The 17,784-nt window shown below is 35.1% G+C and overlaps 2 protein-coding genes across 3 annotated transcripts; both read left to right on the forward strand.

Moving 5' to 3' along the window:
- Positions 1 to 1,857: 1,857 nt before the first annotated feature.
- LOC102613060 (alkylbase DNA glycosidase-like protein mag2) lies at positions 1,858 to 5,536 on the forward strand. 2 transcript variants are annotated; one of them, XM_006473449.4, is made up of 2 exons: positions 1,858 to 3,240; positions 5,162 to 5,536. In XM_006473449.4, exon 1 carries the CDS (start codon positions 2,119 to 2,121, stop codon positions 3,238 to 3,240), a length of 1,122 nt encoding a protein of 373 aa, XP_006473512.2. In that variant the 5' UTR covers positions 1,858 to 2,118; the 3' UTR covers positions 5,162 to 5,536. The 2 variants fall into 2 exon arrangements, with proteins under 2 accessions (XP_006473512.2, XP_006473513.2); XM_006473450.4 differs by having other exon boundaries at positions 1,858 to 3,212.
- A 2,741-nt stretch (positions 5,537 to 8,277) lies between these two features.
- On the forward strand, positions 8,278 to 10,170 carry LOC102621856 (uncharacterized). Its single transcript, XM_006473830.2, has one exon. The coding sequence runs from the start codon at positions 8,278 to 8,280 to the stop codon at positions 10,168 to 10,170; it is 1,893 nt and encodes a 630-aa protein (XP_006473893.2).
- The last annotated feature ends 7,614 nt before the right edge of the window (positions 10,171 to 17,784 follow it).

Genomic DNA, 17,784 nt, shown 5'->3' on the forward strand with positions numbered 1-17,784 from the left:
CGATTTCGACCGCCCTCCGCCATCGCTATGGTTAACTATCCGACGAAGTAAAAACCAAAATTATGGGCCCGAATAATTGTGATGGCAGGCCCAGGTAAAGTGAGCTGGAGCTTTGTCGTCTTAAATGATGTGGGTCCCGCCCCTCATGATCATGATTTGGACGTCACTTCAACCAATTCGATCCAGTGCACTGGAGGCATTCCGCTAAATCTGAAATTATCTATTTCTTCTCTCTGAAATTATTTATGTCTTCTCAATGCTTTTGTTTTTTTGGTCCGATGCGTTCGAATCGCTCTCAAGTAATTTTTTTTTTTTTTTATAATTATACGGTTAAAATTATTATAAATTTATTATTATTATTTATTATTTTATATGTGTGATTATGATTTATGTTCTAACTCATAGCAAGAGCAACTCTAAGAAAGACGTAGCCTATTTATCTTTTTATTAGTTATCTCTTTACCATGCATGTTAGCTGCATTTTGTCCGGTGCCAGACTGCCAGTAAATATATTGTTCATCTTGCACTTCTTGTTGTGTGCGAAAACATTGCGAAATTATTTTTTGGGCTTAACAAACATGGAAGCAGATAGACCCCCCCCCCCCCCCCCCCCGTGGAGCTATTAGCATGTATAAAAGTCCTTTTAAACCCCATTTTCTCAATACACCCCATTTAAATATTTAAAAGCTTCATAATTTCTGTTAACAACCCATTTAATTTTAAAAATAACCTTGATTTACCTATTAATTTCCAAGTGCCTCCAACGAGGTGTTGTTCTCAATCCTTCTGGTTTGTCAAACTCCTTCATCAACTAATTTTATTGTGATTCATTTTATTTTTTTTTTTAACCTTGTTAAACCTAGATGAGTATATGCAAACCAAAATAATTTTATTTATTTATTAAGACCCACAAATAAAAAATAATAATGGATAATTGATTTTATTTTTTTTTAATTTGCTGCGATCGAGAGATAAAAATGAAAGTTGAAACACAAATAGAAATAAAAACTCTGAAACTTGGTCATTCAATCGCAAAATTAGTGTGTATAGCTTATCTGATGGTCATGAGTACTTATATAATCTCATAAGCTCTTACCAATTTTTTTTAAATTTTTTTAGTAGAGATTTTGAAGATTAAATAAGTTATTTTGCTTTTACTAGTAAAAGCTTAAATATTGGGCTTTTTGTGTGGAGGTTGAAATTTTTAAAAAAAAATTAAAATATCTAAAATATCCTTTATTTATTTGATAATTTTATTTTATACTTTTCATAACATAACTTTAAAAAACTTACCTATTAAAGTAATTTTGTAATTTCTAATAATAACTCTCATTAACAACCAAATAACTAAATTTTTTTTAGTAAATACTCTACTTGTAAAAATTCTACTAATAAAATCTCTAATTGAAAAGGTATACCAATCAGAGCTTTAATCTTAATTTCAAGAACGCGCACCCTTTATATTTTCTATTTTTGGGTTTTGGCTCATTATTCCCATATTTGACTGTAACTAACCGCCTACTAATGAACAAGTGAAGACCAAATTGCCTCACCATGTAAAGAGTTCTACTCAAGAGCGTGGGGTTTGAACAGATTTATTTGTACCTGTTTACGCAATTTCAGTAAAATCTAAAACAGTAAAGATGCAAAGGGGGTTTTGTAAGTATTTTGGAGGTGTGCTAATACTTCCACCAGCACTTGTTTCTATGCAGTTCATTTGTGGAAGCCCATGTTTGTTTTCGTCCAGTGAGAAGGCTTCGCCTTTCAACTGAAACGGCCCAACGTTGAGGCCCAAGCAAGACTCAAGAAGATAACACGTGCTGTAGAACTACAAAAGCGTGGGACAACTTTAAGGGTCAAGTTAGACCAAACTCTTTTGTACTCGAACTCGAAGGATAGAGATAGAGAACATAGGTTGAAAAAAAAAAAAAAACAGATGAGATTTGGAAAATAAAGGTCTGCTTAGTCGAGTCGAGTCGAGTTGAGTTGAGTTTTGAATTGTTCCCCAAATTCATTCTTCAACAGCATATCCATCCGCACACCACTTCGCTTCAACCACCACCAGTACCGCTACCGCCGTCGACAGTTGTCTATAGTCAACCATCACTGATCGCACACATGGTCGAGCAAACCCAGTCCCAAACCCAGAACCAACCCGAACCTCAACCCGAACCCGAAACGCAGCCTCCACCGAACCAGGATTCCACTACTGCTCTCGCCGTCATTCCGGTCCAATCGGAAACCGCTAACAACGCAACCATTACCCATGCTAATGTTACGCCCCAGACATCATCCCCTCCGTCAAAAATTCCGTTACGTCCTCGAAAAATCCGAAAACTCTCCCCCGATAACGGAGTCGACCAAACCAGTTCATCTCAACCAACCGAATCGTCGAAAGCCACATCAGCGAAATCCACAAAATCCCGAGCCATTCAACAGCAACAACAAACCCTAACTGTTCCCAGAATTATCGCTCGGCCGTTATCGTCCGAAGGCGAAGTCGAAGCTGCGATTCGCCATCTCCGTAACGCGGATCGACAGTTAGCTTCGTTAATTGACATCCACCCGCCTCCGACTTTCGATTCCTTTCACACTCCGTTTTTAGCCCTAACTCGCAGCATCCTTTATCAGCAGTTAGCTTTCAAAGCTGGCACATCGATTTATACGCGCTTCATCGCGCTTTGTGGTGGCGAAGCTGGAGTCGTTCCAGAGACGGTCCTTGCTTTAACCCCTCAACAGCTGCGACAAATTGGGGTCTCAGGCCGGAAGGCGAGTTATCTTCACGATCTCGCGAGAAAATACCAGAATGGAATACTGTCTGACTCCGCGATTGTAAATATGGATGATAAATCGCTCTTCACGATGCTTACAATGGTTAATGGAATCGGCTCATGGTCGGTACACATGTTCATGATTTTCTCGCTGCATAGACCGGATGTTTTGCCGATTAACGATCTCGGTGTGAGGAAAGGAGTTCAGTTGCTGTACAGTTTGGAGGAGTTGCCAAGGCCGTCACAGATGGACCAGTTGTGTGAGAAGTGGAGGCCATATAGGTCTGTGGCTTCGTGGTATCTATGGAGGTTTGTGGAAGCCAAGGGAGCACCTTCTAGTGCGGCGGCAGTGGCGGCTGGTGCTGCATTGCCGCAGCCACAGCAGGAGGAGCAGCAGCAGCCTCAGCTTTTGGATCAGATAAATAGCCTTATCAACATTGGGTACAATGACTTTCACATCAATTCTTAGGTTGTCTATTTTGATGCCCTTTCTTTAGACTCTTGCTTGTGTAAATGTTTCGTTTTTTAGTGTTTCTATGCACAATTGTGATTATTTTTCTCATATTTCTATTTTGCGTCGTGGTTGCAGAGATTGCAGTGTTAACCTGTAATGCTTATGCCTTAGCTGTATCTTTACTACTGTCTCTTTTGGTTAATAGTTTGTTATTAAGTTAATTTGGGACAAATCATTTGCTTCCTGGTATAAACTGAATGCTTAAACTGTCAAAGATTTCTGTGTTACCTTTTTGTTGTTTATTTGTTTCTAATTATTGTTGAATATGGTTTGGTTCTTGCTAATTGATCGAGGTCCAAGTGGGGTCTATCTTGGAAGCTTCATGTAGGATCCACAGGGTTTTAGAAGTATTTTGAAGACTGCTTTACAAAAAGGGTTCATTCATTGTGCTTCTCTTACCACTTAAGCTCTGTTTGCTGTAATTTTTTCGTTTTCTTATTATCCAACATATATATTATATTCTGAAACCAGCCCTTTCTGGAAAATGTGGTTCCATATTTCAATGTTTTCATTAAATCTTCACTATGTTTTTTCTTTTTAATGTTAGATGCTCTCGATTCTTTTTAATTTTTTTTTTTTTTTTTTGTCATTGATATGCCCTTGATTTTCATAAAACACTGTAAGTTTGGTTTCAGTATATTGATCTCTGAAGATTTGAGTCAATCAGCATTTCCATTTTGCTTCAGATAATTCATTGAACACGGCTCTTTTATGAGAGTGCCAAGTTTTTGCTTGTATGAAGATGAATTCTTATGTACTGGTGTGATTACTAGATTCTGTTATTTTATTGGACATGAAGTGGCGGAAAATAAAATTTAGTCTGTTTTTCATTTAAAGAACCATAATGCGAACCAAAATGTGAAATTTGTTCTGGGACATGATATCAATGTTTGGATAAAGTTGACATGGGATTGAAATAACAGAAGTACTATACAGCCTTATCTTCTCATTTGGAGATGAAGAACTAACAAACATGTTGATCTGTGCTATTAAATATGCAATTTTAGGTTGATTTGTCTATTCCAAATTCAGCTCAATTGTTGGTAAAGAAAGAGAGTATGGGATCTACCAACTTTCCATAAGTCATATGGGTGAACTTGTGTTGGTATGTAATGTAATGTGTGCTGTCTTCTGTCCATGTTGACAGAAATTGTGGAAATGAGATTAAGACCTTTTAGCCTTAATATTCCCCTGAGTGTTCAATAGGGAGTTATCTCTAGGTAGTTTTTTCCGAAGTTGAGTTGAGCAAGAATATCACTCTTTCCATTTTGAAAATGATAACAAATAGATGTGTGGAAATGTAATATTACTTTGCAGCAGTGTTTTTGCACCTATAAGCTCTGGAGAGAATAAAATATCAGCATACTCATGGAAAGAAGATGGCCTTCATTTTTATCTAGCTTGAGTTAGTTGCTTCATTGTTCTGTTAATTGCAAGTGTGTTAGAGTGGAAATCATTATGAATTTATTCTGTAACTGTTTGATTTTTCGTTGATATAACTGTCTACGACATGCCACTTCTCGCTTTGGCAGATTGTAAAACATGTGTAATGCAAGTTGGGATTTAATTTTGGTTAATAATTTAGGTAGATGCAACACCCAAGCCTTTTTCGAAGATCATTTTTCCCCTTTTTTTTCATTTTTGTTGGATTGGAAGAGTAAGTTTGGTCTCTTATAAGCAGTTGATAGCACAATGGTGGATATTTTGACCCATCTTCCTTCCTTTCTAGATGTTCTTAAACTCTTCTCTACTATCAGTTTGTATAATTACTTCTAGACAATTGTATACTAGAGGTTTTACTTGATAACTTTCAGTTAAACGCTATTGTCTTTATGATGATTTCTTAACAACTTTTGTTTGACTTGCATATTGTTAGGGCCTGTGCTTGGGGACAATAATAGGAAAATTTAAAGAAGTTTGTCAGTTATCTCTGTCAATTGGTCAGTTTGAAGTGAAGTTTTTCAAAGCAATGCTAGTGTATTCATGGGAAATATGGCTGCTGGAAGGTTGGAAATTAAAAGCGATGAGTGTTTTAACTTCTATATGGTAATTCTGCTCAGAGGTTAAGTTAAATAAACATCATCTGTGCTCTAGTTCTTTGCTGTAGGACACCAACTTTCGGGTGTTAGTGGACAGTGGACTCTTATAGGAAACTACAGAATGAGAATGCTTCAGTGCTTTGCTTTTGACATTTGACTGTGATTCGGATCCCTTGTTGAACTTCAATATATCTGCGATGCAATCTTGATTACTTTGCTTGTGTGAATTTGGACCTTTTTTGATCAAATATGCTGTTCAGTGCATGCATGGCTGACTAAACTGATTACATAACCGTCAAGTCTTAGTTATTGGGAGATGATATTTTAAGCGTGGACAATTTCTAAAGAGATGGACTATATTCTAGAGCATATTTCTTTTATTGAGCAAAATGAGCTTGCTTAGCTCTATTTACATGCTGCTAGCTAATAAGTGTATTAATTAACAGTGACACTAGAAGTTTTAGAGTTTTGATGTGAGTGACAAGAGGCATTTGGCTCGATAACTCATTTCGTTCATGAGCGACTTGAGAAGAAGTCTCAGGGTATGAACGAACTTATATTGAGGGATTGGCTTAAGATCAATTGAAGGTGGGAAATGGAACTTCTCGTCTTTAGGAATCTTAGGATAGGTTTGCGAATGCTTCAGCTTCCTGAATAATCTATTTTAGGATAGATTTTGAAGGAATCAGCTTCATAAATAATTCAGTTACATGTTTGATCAATTTAAATTATAATGTAATCACTAATCATACGATTGAGCATGTATGTTTAGTATATTAATCAAAAAGGTAAACATGTATATTGAAATGACCAAAATAGATTAATTATATTTTGGTTATGTGGAAACCGATTACGATTAATTTTAAAGCATATTATTTAATAAATAAATATTTTTTTGTTTTTTTTCAACTTTCTATTAATATATATTTTTCTATTAATCATTAACATTAAATGCCAATTAATAAGATATTTTTTAAGTTTATGTTATCTTACCGAAAAAATCATTAGTCAATATTAAATACTAATTAATAAATAATTTTTATAACCCAAAAAAAATAATTGAAAGGTGGCTAAATTTTTCGTTGGCAGCAAAAGACAACAGTGCTGTTAACGGCGAGGGGAAAATTGTCCTATGGTGACGTATCCACCAACGACGCTCAAACTTTCGCGGTCTACGCATCCGTATCACAAAAAGGTTCTCCTAAACAAGTGGCGGTAATATGACCTCACCCTTGAATTGAATCAGGTGGTTTTTGATTCACTGGCACCATGGATAGAAGCAATGCAATCTACGGAAGCCGCTCTTCTATCCACTGGACGGGGCGGGGAACGTCATTACACTTCGTTAGACGACGGCGTTATATTGCCCCCACTTTTGGGAGGCATTTACTCCACCGCCTGATTTTTTTTGCTGCCGAGACTGGTACCATTACGTAGATCGTGAAATTTTGAGTCTAATGGAACCAGATTTATCAATAAAAGACAACTTTCTTTTTGCTGGTGTCGGAAAAATCTCGCCAACGATGGTGTCGGGACCATATGTCCAGTCTTTTATTTATTTATTTTACTTTTAATTTATAAATTTTATATATTAATTACTTCTTGTGTGAGGGTATTTATGAAGGATACCTTAAAAAATTGATTTTTAAATAATCAGATTCGGAAAAGCTACTTAACCATCCGGTATCCGGCGACCACATTGGGCCCTGACTACTTCGAATTTGGGCCGGGTAACGAGAGCGACTCCCATGAGACTCAAATTGAGGAGCAAATCCAATCAAGCCACCTAAGGGTTTCAACCGACGCCAGTTGAACCAACACCTCGTTGGTTTGGAAAAGTTACTTTAAGTTGCTTTCAAAATTAGATTATTTGAAAATCACTTTTAAGGTGCATTTGAAATTGAGGATGGACAACTGTAATTTAAAAATTATAATATTAAAGTGTTTGGTAAACATTAGCTGTTGCAATTTAAAAATTATATTGATATAATTTTTCACTTGTATGATGAAAAATTTATTATGTCTTTAATAATTTCGAGATTTTGTCAAAATTATTATTTAAAATTTATATTTACTATATATTGTTAATTTTTATTTCATAGTTATAGTTTGTTTTCCTACCTCAATCCCACACAAGACCTTAGAGTGAATTTATCAAAGACTTTTTGATTGGTAGATTGTCGAATAACTTAATATATGACAATCTAAGGCAATTTCAAACATGCACTTATTCACATCTTTTAGTATTGAAAGATGGGATCACAGTTTTGTAAAATACTTGTAATTATCGACTTGTATTCTTTCATTGTTGTCCAAATCATTTAACGAATTTTATTATAAAAAAACTTATAATGTCTATATTATTTAATAGATTATTTCAGAATCATTTTTAAAATAAATTGACTAAACATTTTTTGATTGCTAAATTGTCAATTTAAGGCAATCTCAACCATGCACTATGTATTGAAAGGGGGGATCACAATTTTACGATATACTTATAATTATCGTTGTGTTCTTGTATCTTAGTCCAAATCATTTGACAAACTTCATTATCAAGTGCTTATATAATGTCTATATTATTCAATACATTAGATAGCATCAATAATGAGTGCGTGGTTATATAAAAGCATTTTGTATGAGCGCGACAATCCGAGGACGGCTTGGATCAGTCATCAGATATTACATGGAAGATAGAGACAAGAAGAACATAAACTCCTATAAACACCAATAATAATGCGACGTTCTCTTAATAAATTTATAGTTGGCCTGATGATCAAAGTGGGATATTCTTGTGGAATATCTGTTTATTCTTTCGAGTAGATATCATTGTCCGCATTAGGACAGCGACGTGAAAAATATATGCACATTTTTTCGCTATAAAGTCTGCCTAAGCTGATCGGGTGATTCACTTGACAAACGAATTGATATTGATTGATACACAAAAAGAAGCAACATGAACTACGAGAATTACGACCCTTCTTTCCCAGACCAACCCGTTGTTGATCTCTACCTCCCAGTTTGGGCCAATTTACCAGCCTTCAGGTCCAAGCCAGCTTTTATCTGGGTCGAAGATGACTCAACCGAAGGCTCAATACTGACCTATGCTCAACTAAATGACTCGGCGCAATCCGTTTCATCGCAATTGCCAACTCAATTGCAAAGGGGTGACACCGTTGTCATTTTATGCCCACCGGGACTCGAGCTTGTTGAGATAATATTTGGGTGCCAAAGAGCGGGCCTTTCGATCATTCCCATGATTCCACCTGACCCATCTTTTGCTAAAGGAAACCATCACCATCTCGTTAGAGTTCTCTCACAGACAAAGGCCAAAGCTGCCATTGCTGACCAATATTACATTGCCCGTGTCAGAGAATATATCTCTTCTTCTCCTTCCAACAATAGAAACAGAAGTAGAAATGTTGCAGAAATGCTGCAGAACCTAAGGTGGATTTCTACACATGACATCAAAGGCAAAAGGGCTGATTTGAACAAGGATTCTTTCGTGTATAAAGGGTGCAAACAAGATGAACTGTATTTGATTCAGTACACTTCAGGTTCAACTGGGATTCCAAAGCCGGTGCTCGTGACTGCAGGCTCTGCTGCTCACAATGCCAGAGCAGCAAGAAAATGCTATGATCTTCATCCGAATAGCGTCATAGTCTCATGGTTGCCTCAGTACCATGACTGTGGCCTCATGTTTCTGTTACTGACTATCGTGTCTGGTGCAACTTGTGTGCTAACATCACCTACCGCATTTGTTAAGAGTCCAAGAATATGGCTTGAGATGATCACAAGTTATAAAGCTACTTGCACTCCTGTTCCGTCATTCACCTTACCACTTGTTGTGAAGCGGGGTGGGATTAACGACAGAGGCAGCTGGAGGCCAATTAGTCTAGGGAGCATGAGAAACCTTATAATCATCAACGAGCCAATTTACAAGAAGTCAGTCGAAGAGTTTGTCAATTTGTTGAAGCCTCTGGGGCTAAACCCGTCATCTATCTCCCCATCCTACGGCTTAGCAGAGAACTGCACCTTTGTTTCAACAGCCTGGAGAAGCTACGACGACTCTCCTATTCACAACATTCCATCTCACAACAAGCTCTTACCAAGTGCGAGACTTGGTTCCCAACACGAAGGAGATGATGAGGATATTGAGATCGTTGTAGTAAATGAAGATACCCACGAGCCTGTTGCTGATGGAATCGAGGGCGAAATTTGGGTGTCATCACCAAGCAATGCTTCCGGTTACCTGGGTCACCCTTTCTTAACCAGAGAGATATTCCAAGCAAGACTCGGCAACATCACCGGCCGATGTTACCTCCGTACAGGGGACAGAGGAATTGTGAAAGGTGAAGAAAGATTTCTCTTCGTGATTGGTCGATGTGCAGATGTTATCAAGCTTGAGAACAGTCATCATCAAGAGACACACGTACACCCTCATTATATAGAAACCACTGCTTATAGTAGCTGTCCCGAGTATCTACGAGGAGGTTGCCTTGCTGCGTTCACGATTTCAAGAACGATCGTTCTTGTTGGTGAGATGCAGAGAGTAGAAAAAGATACGAGGGTTTTGACGATCATTTGTGAAAAGATCAAGAAAAGCGTCTTGAAAGAAGAAAATGTTGATGTTGGGCTGCTGATTCTTGTGAAAAGTGGAGATGTTCCGAAAACCACTTCAGGTAAAATACAAAGATGGGCAGCTAAGGATAAGCTGATCGGAGGCCAAATGAGTATAGTAATGGAGATGCGATTTGACTACAGTGAGAGCCTCTTGTTGTCACCTTGGCAAATAACTCCTTCAAGTAAATTCGCAGGAGGAGGAGGCCGTTTGCTCTCTGCATTGTAATAACAATAATAATATTAAGGTCTTTTTTTTGTCTTCAGGTGTCTGAGAATGAATGGTATTAATCGATTGCTGCTAAATATCAAGAGGAACGAGAGAAGGATGAGAGAAACTACAATCTAAGCTATTGTTTTGCCTCTTCTCTCTCTCTTCTGCCAGCTTTTTCTCTCTCTCTCTTCTCTCAACACATGTTTCATTCTCTCGTCTTTCTCTCGTTCTTCTTGATACTTAACATTTTCCATTAATTTGGTTTGCTTGGCTACCACAAAACTCTAGAAAGACAAAACATTGTTTATTAATACAATATTTGTATTTAGTTAATTAAATTTGAATAACTTATCTAATAACAAACAATTATAACATTAGAGTGAGCTTTTAATCTGACCATATTAGATCAGGACAAATTAAAAGATAAAAATATTTTAATATGTTATAATAGTACAAAATATATTATATTTATTTCTAACCTTAATATAATTAAAAACCTCTGATTAAAAAATTATTGTACAAGATTATATTTTACTAGCATGAAATACACAAAGAGTAGTGCTAGGGAGCGGGAGGAACGAGAGAATGATGAGAAAAACGGCAGCAGTTGCTGCCGTTTCGCCTCTCATTCCCCTAGCTCGTTAAAACAATAAAAAATAAAAAAATTGAATAAAGAAATGGCGCATGTAGAGTGAAATCCAAGCCTTATCTCCTCTTTTCAAAAAAAAAAAAAAAGCCTTATCTCCTCATGCAGGCTTTCCTCTTCCACTTTCCTCTCTCCTCACGCAAATCACCATTATTGTTCACGGCAACAACCGCTCACAGCTTTATCTACTCCTAGCCAGCCTTTCCTCTTCCACTCTCATCTCTCCTCACGCAAATCACCATCTTCTCAACTTAGCAATTGCTCGCAACTTCTCTCACCAGCCAACCTTTCCTCTTCCACTCTTCTACCTCTTCACGCAAATCACCATCATCGTTCACGACAGCAATTGCTCACGATGACGCGCCATCATCGTTCACGAAAAAACACTCTTCACGGCAAAGCACGTTTCCTCATCCACTCGTCTCTCCTCACAAAAAATTACCATCATCGTTCATGGAAAGCAGCACTATTTCCCCCTCTCTCTCGGCTCTCTCGGCAACATTAAATAAGCAAAATGGTGCCTTTTTCAACTTGTTAGTGGAAGCTAAAGTTTTGTATTCAGAAATTTATGATATTCTTTACTTTTCTGGATGTTAAAGGATCAGCTCCAATTATTGATAGATGGCTACAATTGGCTGTAGAAGATGGGGTTAGAGAGTTAGATTTTGAGAACATAACAGATGAAAACAGAGTGTACACGTTGCCTCAGGCAATCTTTTCTGCTATTTTTGTGACAAATTTAAGGCTAGTTTGGTGTCGATTGGAGTAGCCGTTTGATTCTATAATGTTGCATTCCTTAAAAAAGCTAACTCTAGAGTGAGTCTGTTTAAATGAACAGATGGTTCAAAAGCTTGCTACTGAGTTTCTGTACATTTGAGGTGGCTAGGTCTCCTTATCTGAAAAAGTTAGATTTAATTTTTTGTATATTTTGCTGACTATGAGTTTAATCACCTTATCTCAAAATTTCTTTTACTTGAGGATCTGTTTGTGACGCGCTGTTGTTTGCCCGGAAAGATAAAGATCTCGAGTAATCAACTTAAGAACTTACTGTTTCGTAGCTGCAAATATTTAAAGGCAATTGATGTTGATATTCATAATTTATGTTTGTTTACTTATGAGTTTAATCCAATTCCCATTATATCAATAAATGTTCCTTGTCCATGGAAAGGCAGCTTTGAGTGTAAAGGTGTTCTCAACACTCATTGGTACCTCAAACTAAAGAAATTTCTTAGAGTATCCAAGCAAATTGAAAGTTTAAAGCTATCTTTGTATTCGAGTAAGGTATGCTACAAAATTCATATCATAGATTTTTAACATTTCATTTTATGTTGTCACTATTGTTTATTGTTATTAATTTTCTTTTTCTCTTCCCGTCTTTGTTCATTGCCATTTATCAAGGTCTTATATAATTTATATGAACTCAGTGAATTTTCCCCTTCAGTTCTTTTACAAGTTGAGAATCTGGAGTTGCATACAAATTTGCCATTATCGGATTATGAAACTTTATTGGATTGTGTTTTCTGGGTTTGTCATCCTAGGACTTTGCAAGTGAATGTGATGTTTGAGGAAGATCACAAATTCATTGCGGTATATTCAGATTACCGATCAGTAATAAAGCAGATAAATTTTTTCCGTTGGAGAAGTAACACACATAAGCTTAATGATTAACAATATAATTGTGTTACTAAGGCTAGGAGAAGAAAATTCACTTTAAAATTTGAGCTAATCTTCTTATTTTTCTTTCACTAAGCATGCGATCTAAACCAAAATTCACAGCAATTCTACCCAACTTTTCCAATTCTGCACAAAAACTACCCAACGAGACCTAAAAAAAAAAACCCCCAAATCCAACACACCCACCAAAACCAGATCTTTCACAGAAATGTCAAAAAAAAATTCGGACATCAATCAATTATTTTTCAATTAGTTTCGAACCTACAAAAGAAATGTCAAAAAAAAATTAAATTCCAGAAGTGATTTGCGTGAGGAGTGTTTTGCCATGAACAATGATGGTGATTTGCGTGAGAAGAAAGGAGAGTGGAAGGCAGGCTGGAGATAAGCCGTGAGCAGTTGCTAAGTTAAGAAGATGAGGAAAAGTTGGTTGGAGATAAAGCCGTGAGCGGTTGCTGCAGTGAATGATAATGGTGATTTGCGTGAGGAGAGAGGAAAGTGGAAGAGGTAAGCCTGTGTGAGGAGACAATGTTTGGATTTCAATCTGCACGCGCCATTTCTTTATTCAATTTTGTTATTATTTTATTGTTTTAATGGGCCAGAGGAATGAGAAGCAAAACGGCAGCAACTGTTGCCGTTTCTCTCGTGATTCTCTTGTTCCTCTCGCTCCCTAGCATTTTCCATACACAAATATATGCGGAGGAAAGATTTGGCAACCAACTTCCAAACTTAAGTGTTGCAGCCTATGCTAGTTTCCTTGGGCCAGTTATGGGCCCTCAAATTTTGCAATGTGAAAGATCTTTATGAAAGAGTGACGATATTGGCACCCCTCTATTTTTCTTATAAAACCCCACTCGCTCTGCATTCACAATTTTATTCTTTACACTTTAAATCGTATTATATATAAAATCTTACCTTATTAAGGGTGCGTTTGAGATTAAGGTTGAGTAGTTGTACCTTAAAAGTTACAGCATTAAAGTGTTTGATAAACACTAGCTGCTGTATCTTATAAACTATATTAATATGATTTTTCACTTATATAATGAAAATTTTATTGTATCTTTAATAATTTTATCAAAATTATTATTTAAAATTTACATTTACTATATATATCTAATTTTTATTTCATAATTACAATTTTTTTTCCACAACAGCTGTACCTTAAAAGCTGCAGCACCTCAATCCCAAACACACCCTAAATCCATGTATGATTTTTTACTCTAACTCTTTTTCTACTAAAAACTCAAAAAAACTGACATTTAAAAAAAATCAATTGTAAAAGAGTAAGAATTTGATTTCAAGAAATTTTTTTTTTTGGTTTTAACTTAACAATTTATTTTTATAGAAAAGATAATTTTGTAATTTTTTTCATAAATTACTAACTTTATTAGAATGTTAGAGAACAAACAAACCTTGTATGTATTTATACATATTTATTGAGGAGAAAAGACAAATAAGGACTATTTTAAAAAGGCACTTATTACCTTACATAATAATGTAAGGTACACAACTATCCTACAACTGTTCAATAAAAATTCAACAGCTGTAAAAATATAAAGTAACATAAATTTTTTTTTTTTTCACAATCGTTGAATTTTCATTGAACGGTTGCAAAACAATTATGTATTATGTAAGGTAACAAGTTACTTTTAAGAATAACTCAAAAGGGTTTAAAAATGATAATGGAGGGGTGCTGCTAGAATCACCCTTCATGAAAATAATAAACTTAGCCTTTGAAACATTTAACTCTCAAAATATGTATGTCGTGACTCATAAGCCACTGAGCGAAAACAAAAATGTCAATAGAACCATCATGTCCAGTTAGGAGTGACAAAAAAATTCAGGCCGGCCCAAACCCAGTCAAGCCCAACCCAAGCTCGCGGGCCTAAAGCCCGGCCCGCAAGGGATGGGCCTAGATTTGGCCCCAAAAATTGTAAAGCTCATATATGTTGGGCCTGGATAAGGGCTTAACAAAAAAAGCTTGGATTTGGCTCGGCTTTTTTAAATTTTTGAATAAAAAATTAATTTAATTTAAATAAAAAAGAAAAAAACTCAAAATATTAAATTAGTTTAATTTTTTATATTAGTATTTGTTATTTTATTAGGTTGTATTACTAATATTTTATGTATTGGACTATTATTTTATCATATATTAGATGATTATCTTTAATTTAAATATTTTTTTTTAATTTAAAAAATATTTTATAATTAATTTAAAAAATTCAGGCCCGGCCCGTCTAAAATTGAACGGACTTTTAAAAAATCTTGACTTTATTTGAATGATGTGGGCTTTAATCGAGCTTTCGAAAAGCCTGATCCAAGCCTGCAAATTGCCATCCCTACGTCCAGTGATATCACACGAAAGGTCCTTAAAGAGTTGAAAACATTAGAAAAGACGTACGGTGGGTCCAAAATTGAGCGGACTTTTGAAGGGTTTAGACTTTATTTAAATGATGTGGGCTTGGACTGAGCTTTCGAAAAGCCCGACCTGCAAATTGTCATCCCTCCGTCCAGTGATATCACACGAAAGGTCCTTAAAGAGTTGGAAAAATTAGAAAGAGTGGAGCTATTGGCACCCCTACATTATTCTTACAAAACCCACATTGAATAAAATTATAATTAAGGATAATTAAAAATTAAAATTTTCTTAATTCATAATAATTCTTTTAAAAAAAAAAATCTAAATGTTACTTCCTATTTAACTAAATAAATTATATAAATTTAGAATAATCTATTGTTCTCTTTTGATTTTTTGTTGATTAAATATTGTTGTACTTAAAATTACTTTGAAATTATAATTTGAAATATGTGTTTTTCAGCCAATGATTAACATTAAAAAATTTATCACCCATATAAATTTTTAATTTATGTGTAGATTAATAATAAAATTAAAATAATTAAAAAATAGCACAATAATAATTTGAATTTTAATAATAAAATAAATCAAATAAAAATTGAGAACTTAAGAAAAGTGTATCTAAAAAAAAGGGCATTTTCGAAAATAAAATAAATATAACTAGAAATGGGGTTTTATGAGGAGATGAGAGGGGTGCTAATAGTCTAACTCAATTAGAAAAGACGTGCGGTGGGTCCAACTTGTGCAGAGACTGAAGCAAATTCGAAATGACCGGGCCCAACACTACAGAGATGGGCCTCAACATTTGGTTGCATTTTTTTTTTTTATATTTGACCCCTCAAATTTCCTCTCTAAATTCTATTTTTTTCAATTAATCTCATTCATTTTTAGGATTATCCTTGTTAAAAAATGAAAATATAATTGAAAATGATCAATAAATTCTGCAGCAACTGCTAATCAAAATCTCCTCATTTACTTGGTTACAAAGATGTAAATCAGCACCAAAAGTTTAAAATATCATAGCTTAATATACAAGACAATATAGTGTTTTTTTTTTTTTTGTGGATAGTACAAGACAGTATGGTTAAAATGAAAGAAATAAGAAAGACAAAGAAAAGGGGAATTGATTTTGGATTGATTTGAGAACTTACTTTTGTTAATTAAGTAACTAATCAATTAAGTTGAAATCAAGGTAGTTTTCACGGAAACAACCACTAGTTTTTGATTATGGGATAGACAACAGCAGGCTTCAACGACTTCAAATCATCTCGAAAATCACAAGGCTTGACTTCTAAGACATAATTCTTATTGGCTTTACGTTTACCTGCAGACGAAATAACGATGGATTTTGGCCGGTGGATGGGATTTTGTTGGAAAGGTCAATGGACGGTGGTGTAATAGCTTGAGGTGGTGCCAATGATAGTGGAAGGTGGATAAGATTTATGGAATATTAATTAGCATTATTTTTTTAAATAAAGATAATTTAAAAATATATATAAAAAACTGAGGATTAATAAGAAAAATTAAACGAATCAAATATCACCACTATTTTACTTTTTGAATGGTTTCTGTTTGCGTTTCTAATACACATATATATTTTTTTATGAGATGTATTTCTCATATCAATTCACAATTATGTTTTTGAGATTTTATGATGGTTGTGTTGCTATCTTGGACTTTGGCTGTCTTAATTATTTCAATCCTAGTGGGTTTTCATTTATTTATTTTTTTTAAATCACAAGTTTAGAATTATCTGTACTGTGTAAGACAATTAAGAGGAGAGGGGATCGACATATCTGTTGATTTATTTATTTTTCTCATACCCATCCACGAGGATGTTAAAGTGCTCCCTCTTCTCATCTTTGGTGTTAATTTTTTTTTTTTTTGAATATTTCATTCACAATCTCTAATCTTAATGGAGATCAGGGCCTCTGATCTCTTGGGATATTTTCGCTCCCTAATCCCCGCTATCTGAAAATTCACGATTGTGACAAAAAAACTGCAACACATCATTACGGCTAGTCCATCAACCAAGCATTGGATTATACTGAATGCTTTATAAACACAAAACAGACGCAGCAGACAGGAGTGACACCCCAACCCCAACTGCACCAATTAATAATTATTATTTAAAAAAAAAAAAGAAATTAATTGCGTAATAATAGAGCTCAAAATAAATGCTACTCTTTTTTTTTTTTTTTTTTGGAAAGAAAATGCTACAAATTAAACATAATAAATAATGCAGATTACATAAATCTCCAGACTCACTTAGACTCGTGTGTTTGTCAATTGCGAATCTGACAATACGAATTCGTTATGAGCAATTAGAAAACATGGACAAAAAAAAAATTTAAAAGCAAAGCATGTAAAAACAGATATATATATATATATTTTATAAAATATGATGATATGAGTTTTAGTATGAAAGTTTTGTACTCATTCATTTGTGTCATCTTATTAATGAGGTTGAAAACAAAGACTGTGAATGTACTAATTGATGTGGCACGGTAACAAGTAGCAACTTGTTTTTGCTTGTGTCGTTAGTATTGTAGTATCACTTTTATGCAGTTCAGTTTGGCCTTTATGAATCGAATCTCCAATTCACCCAGAGAAAAAAGAAGAAAAGCAAAAGAGAGAAAGAAAAGCAAAAGAGGGAGAAAAAAGCAAAACCGTGACATCATGAACGTCTGCAGTTTGCAGGATTTTGATTATACTTGTGAAAAGGAAAAAAAAAAGAAAAAAAAGAAAAAAAAGACAGAGAGAGAGAGAGGTAAAAAAAAGGGGAGAGTGAGTCCTGTTAAGGATTCTGTTGCTTTGGAAATTCTACTGGCCGTGAAGCTGTCGTGCACCAGAAAAATAAATGAACAGTGGACAGTGAAACAAACAAGTACCAAAGCAAAAACGTGGAGAGGAGGAGACTGAGACGAATAAAAAGGCCTTCGAGTGCATCACGGAA

The sequence above is a fragment of the Citrus sinensis genome, chromosome 5 (genome assembly GCF_022201045.2).
Source record: "Citrus sinensis cultivar Valencia sweet orange chromosome 5, DVS_A1.0, whole genome shotgun sequence".
In the NCBI taxonomy this organism is placed as follows: domain Eukaryota; kingdom Viridiplantae; phylum Streptophyta; class Magnoliopsida; order Sapindales; family Rutaceae; genus Citrus; species Citrus sinensis.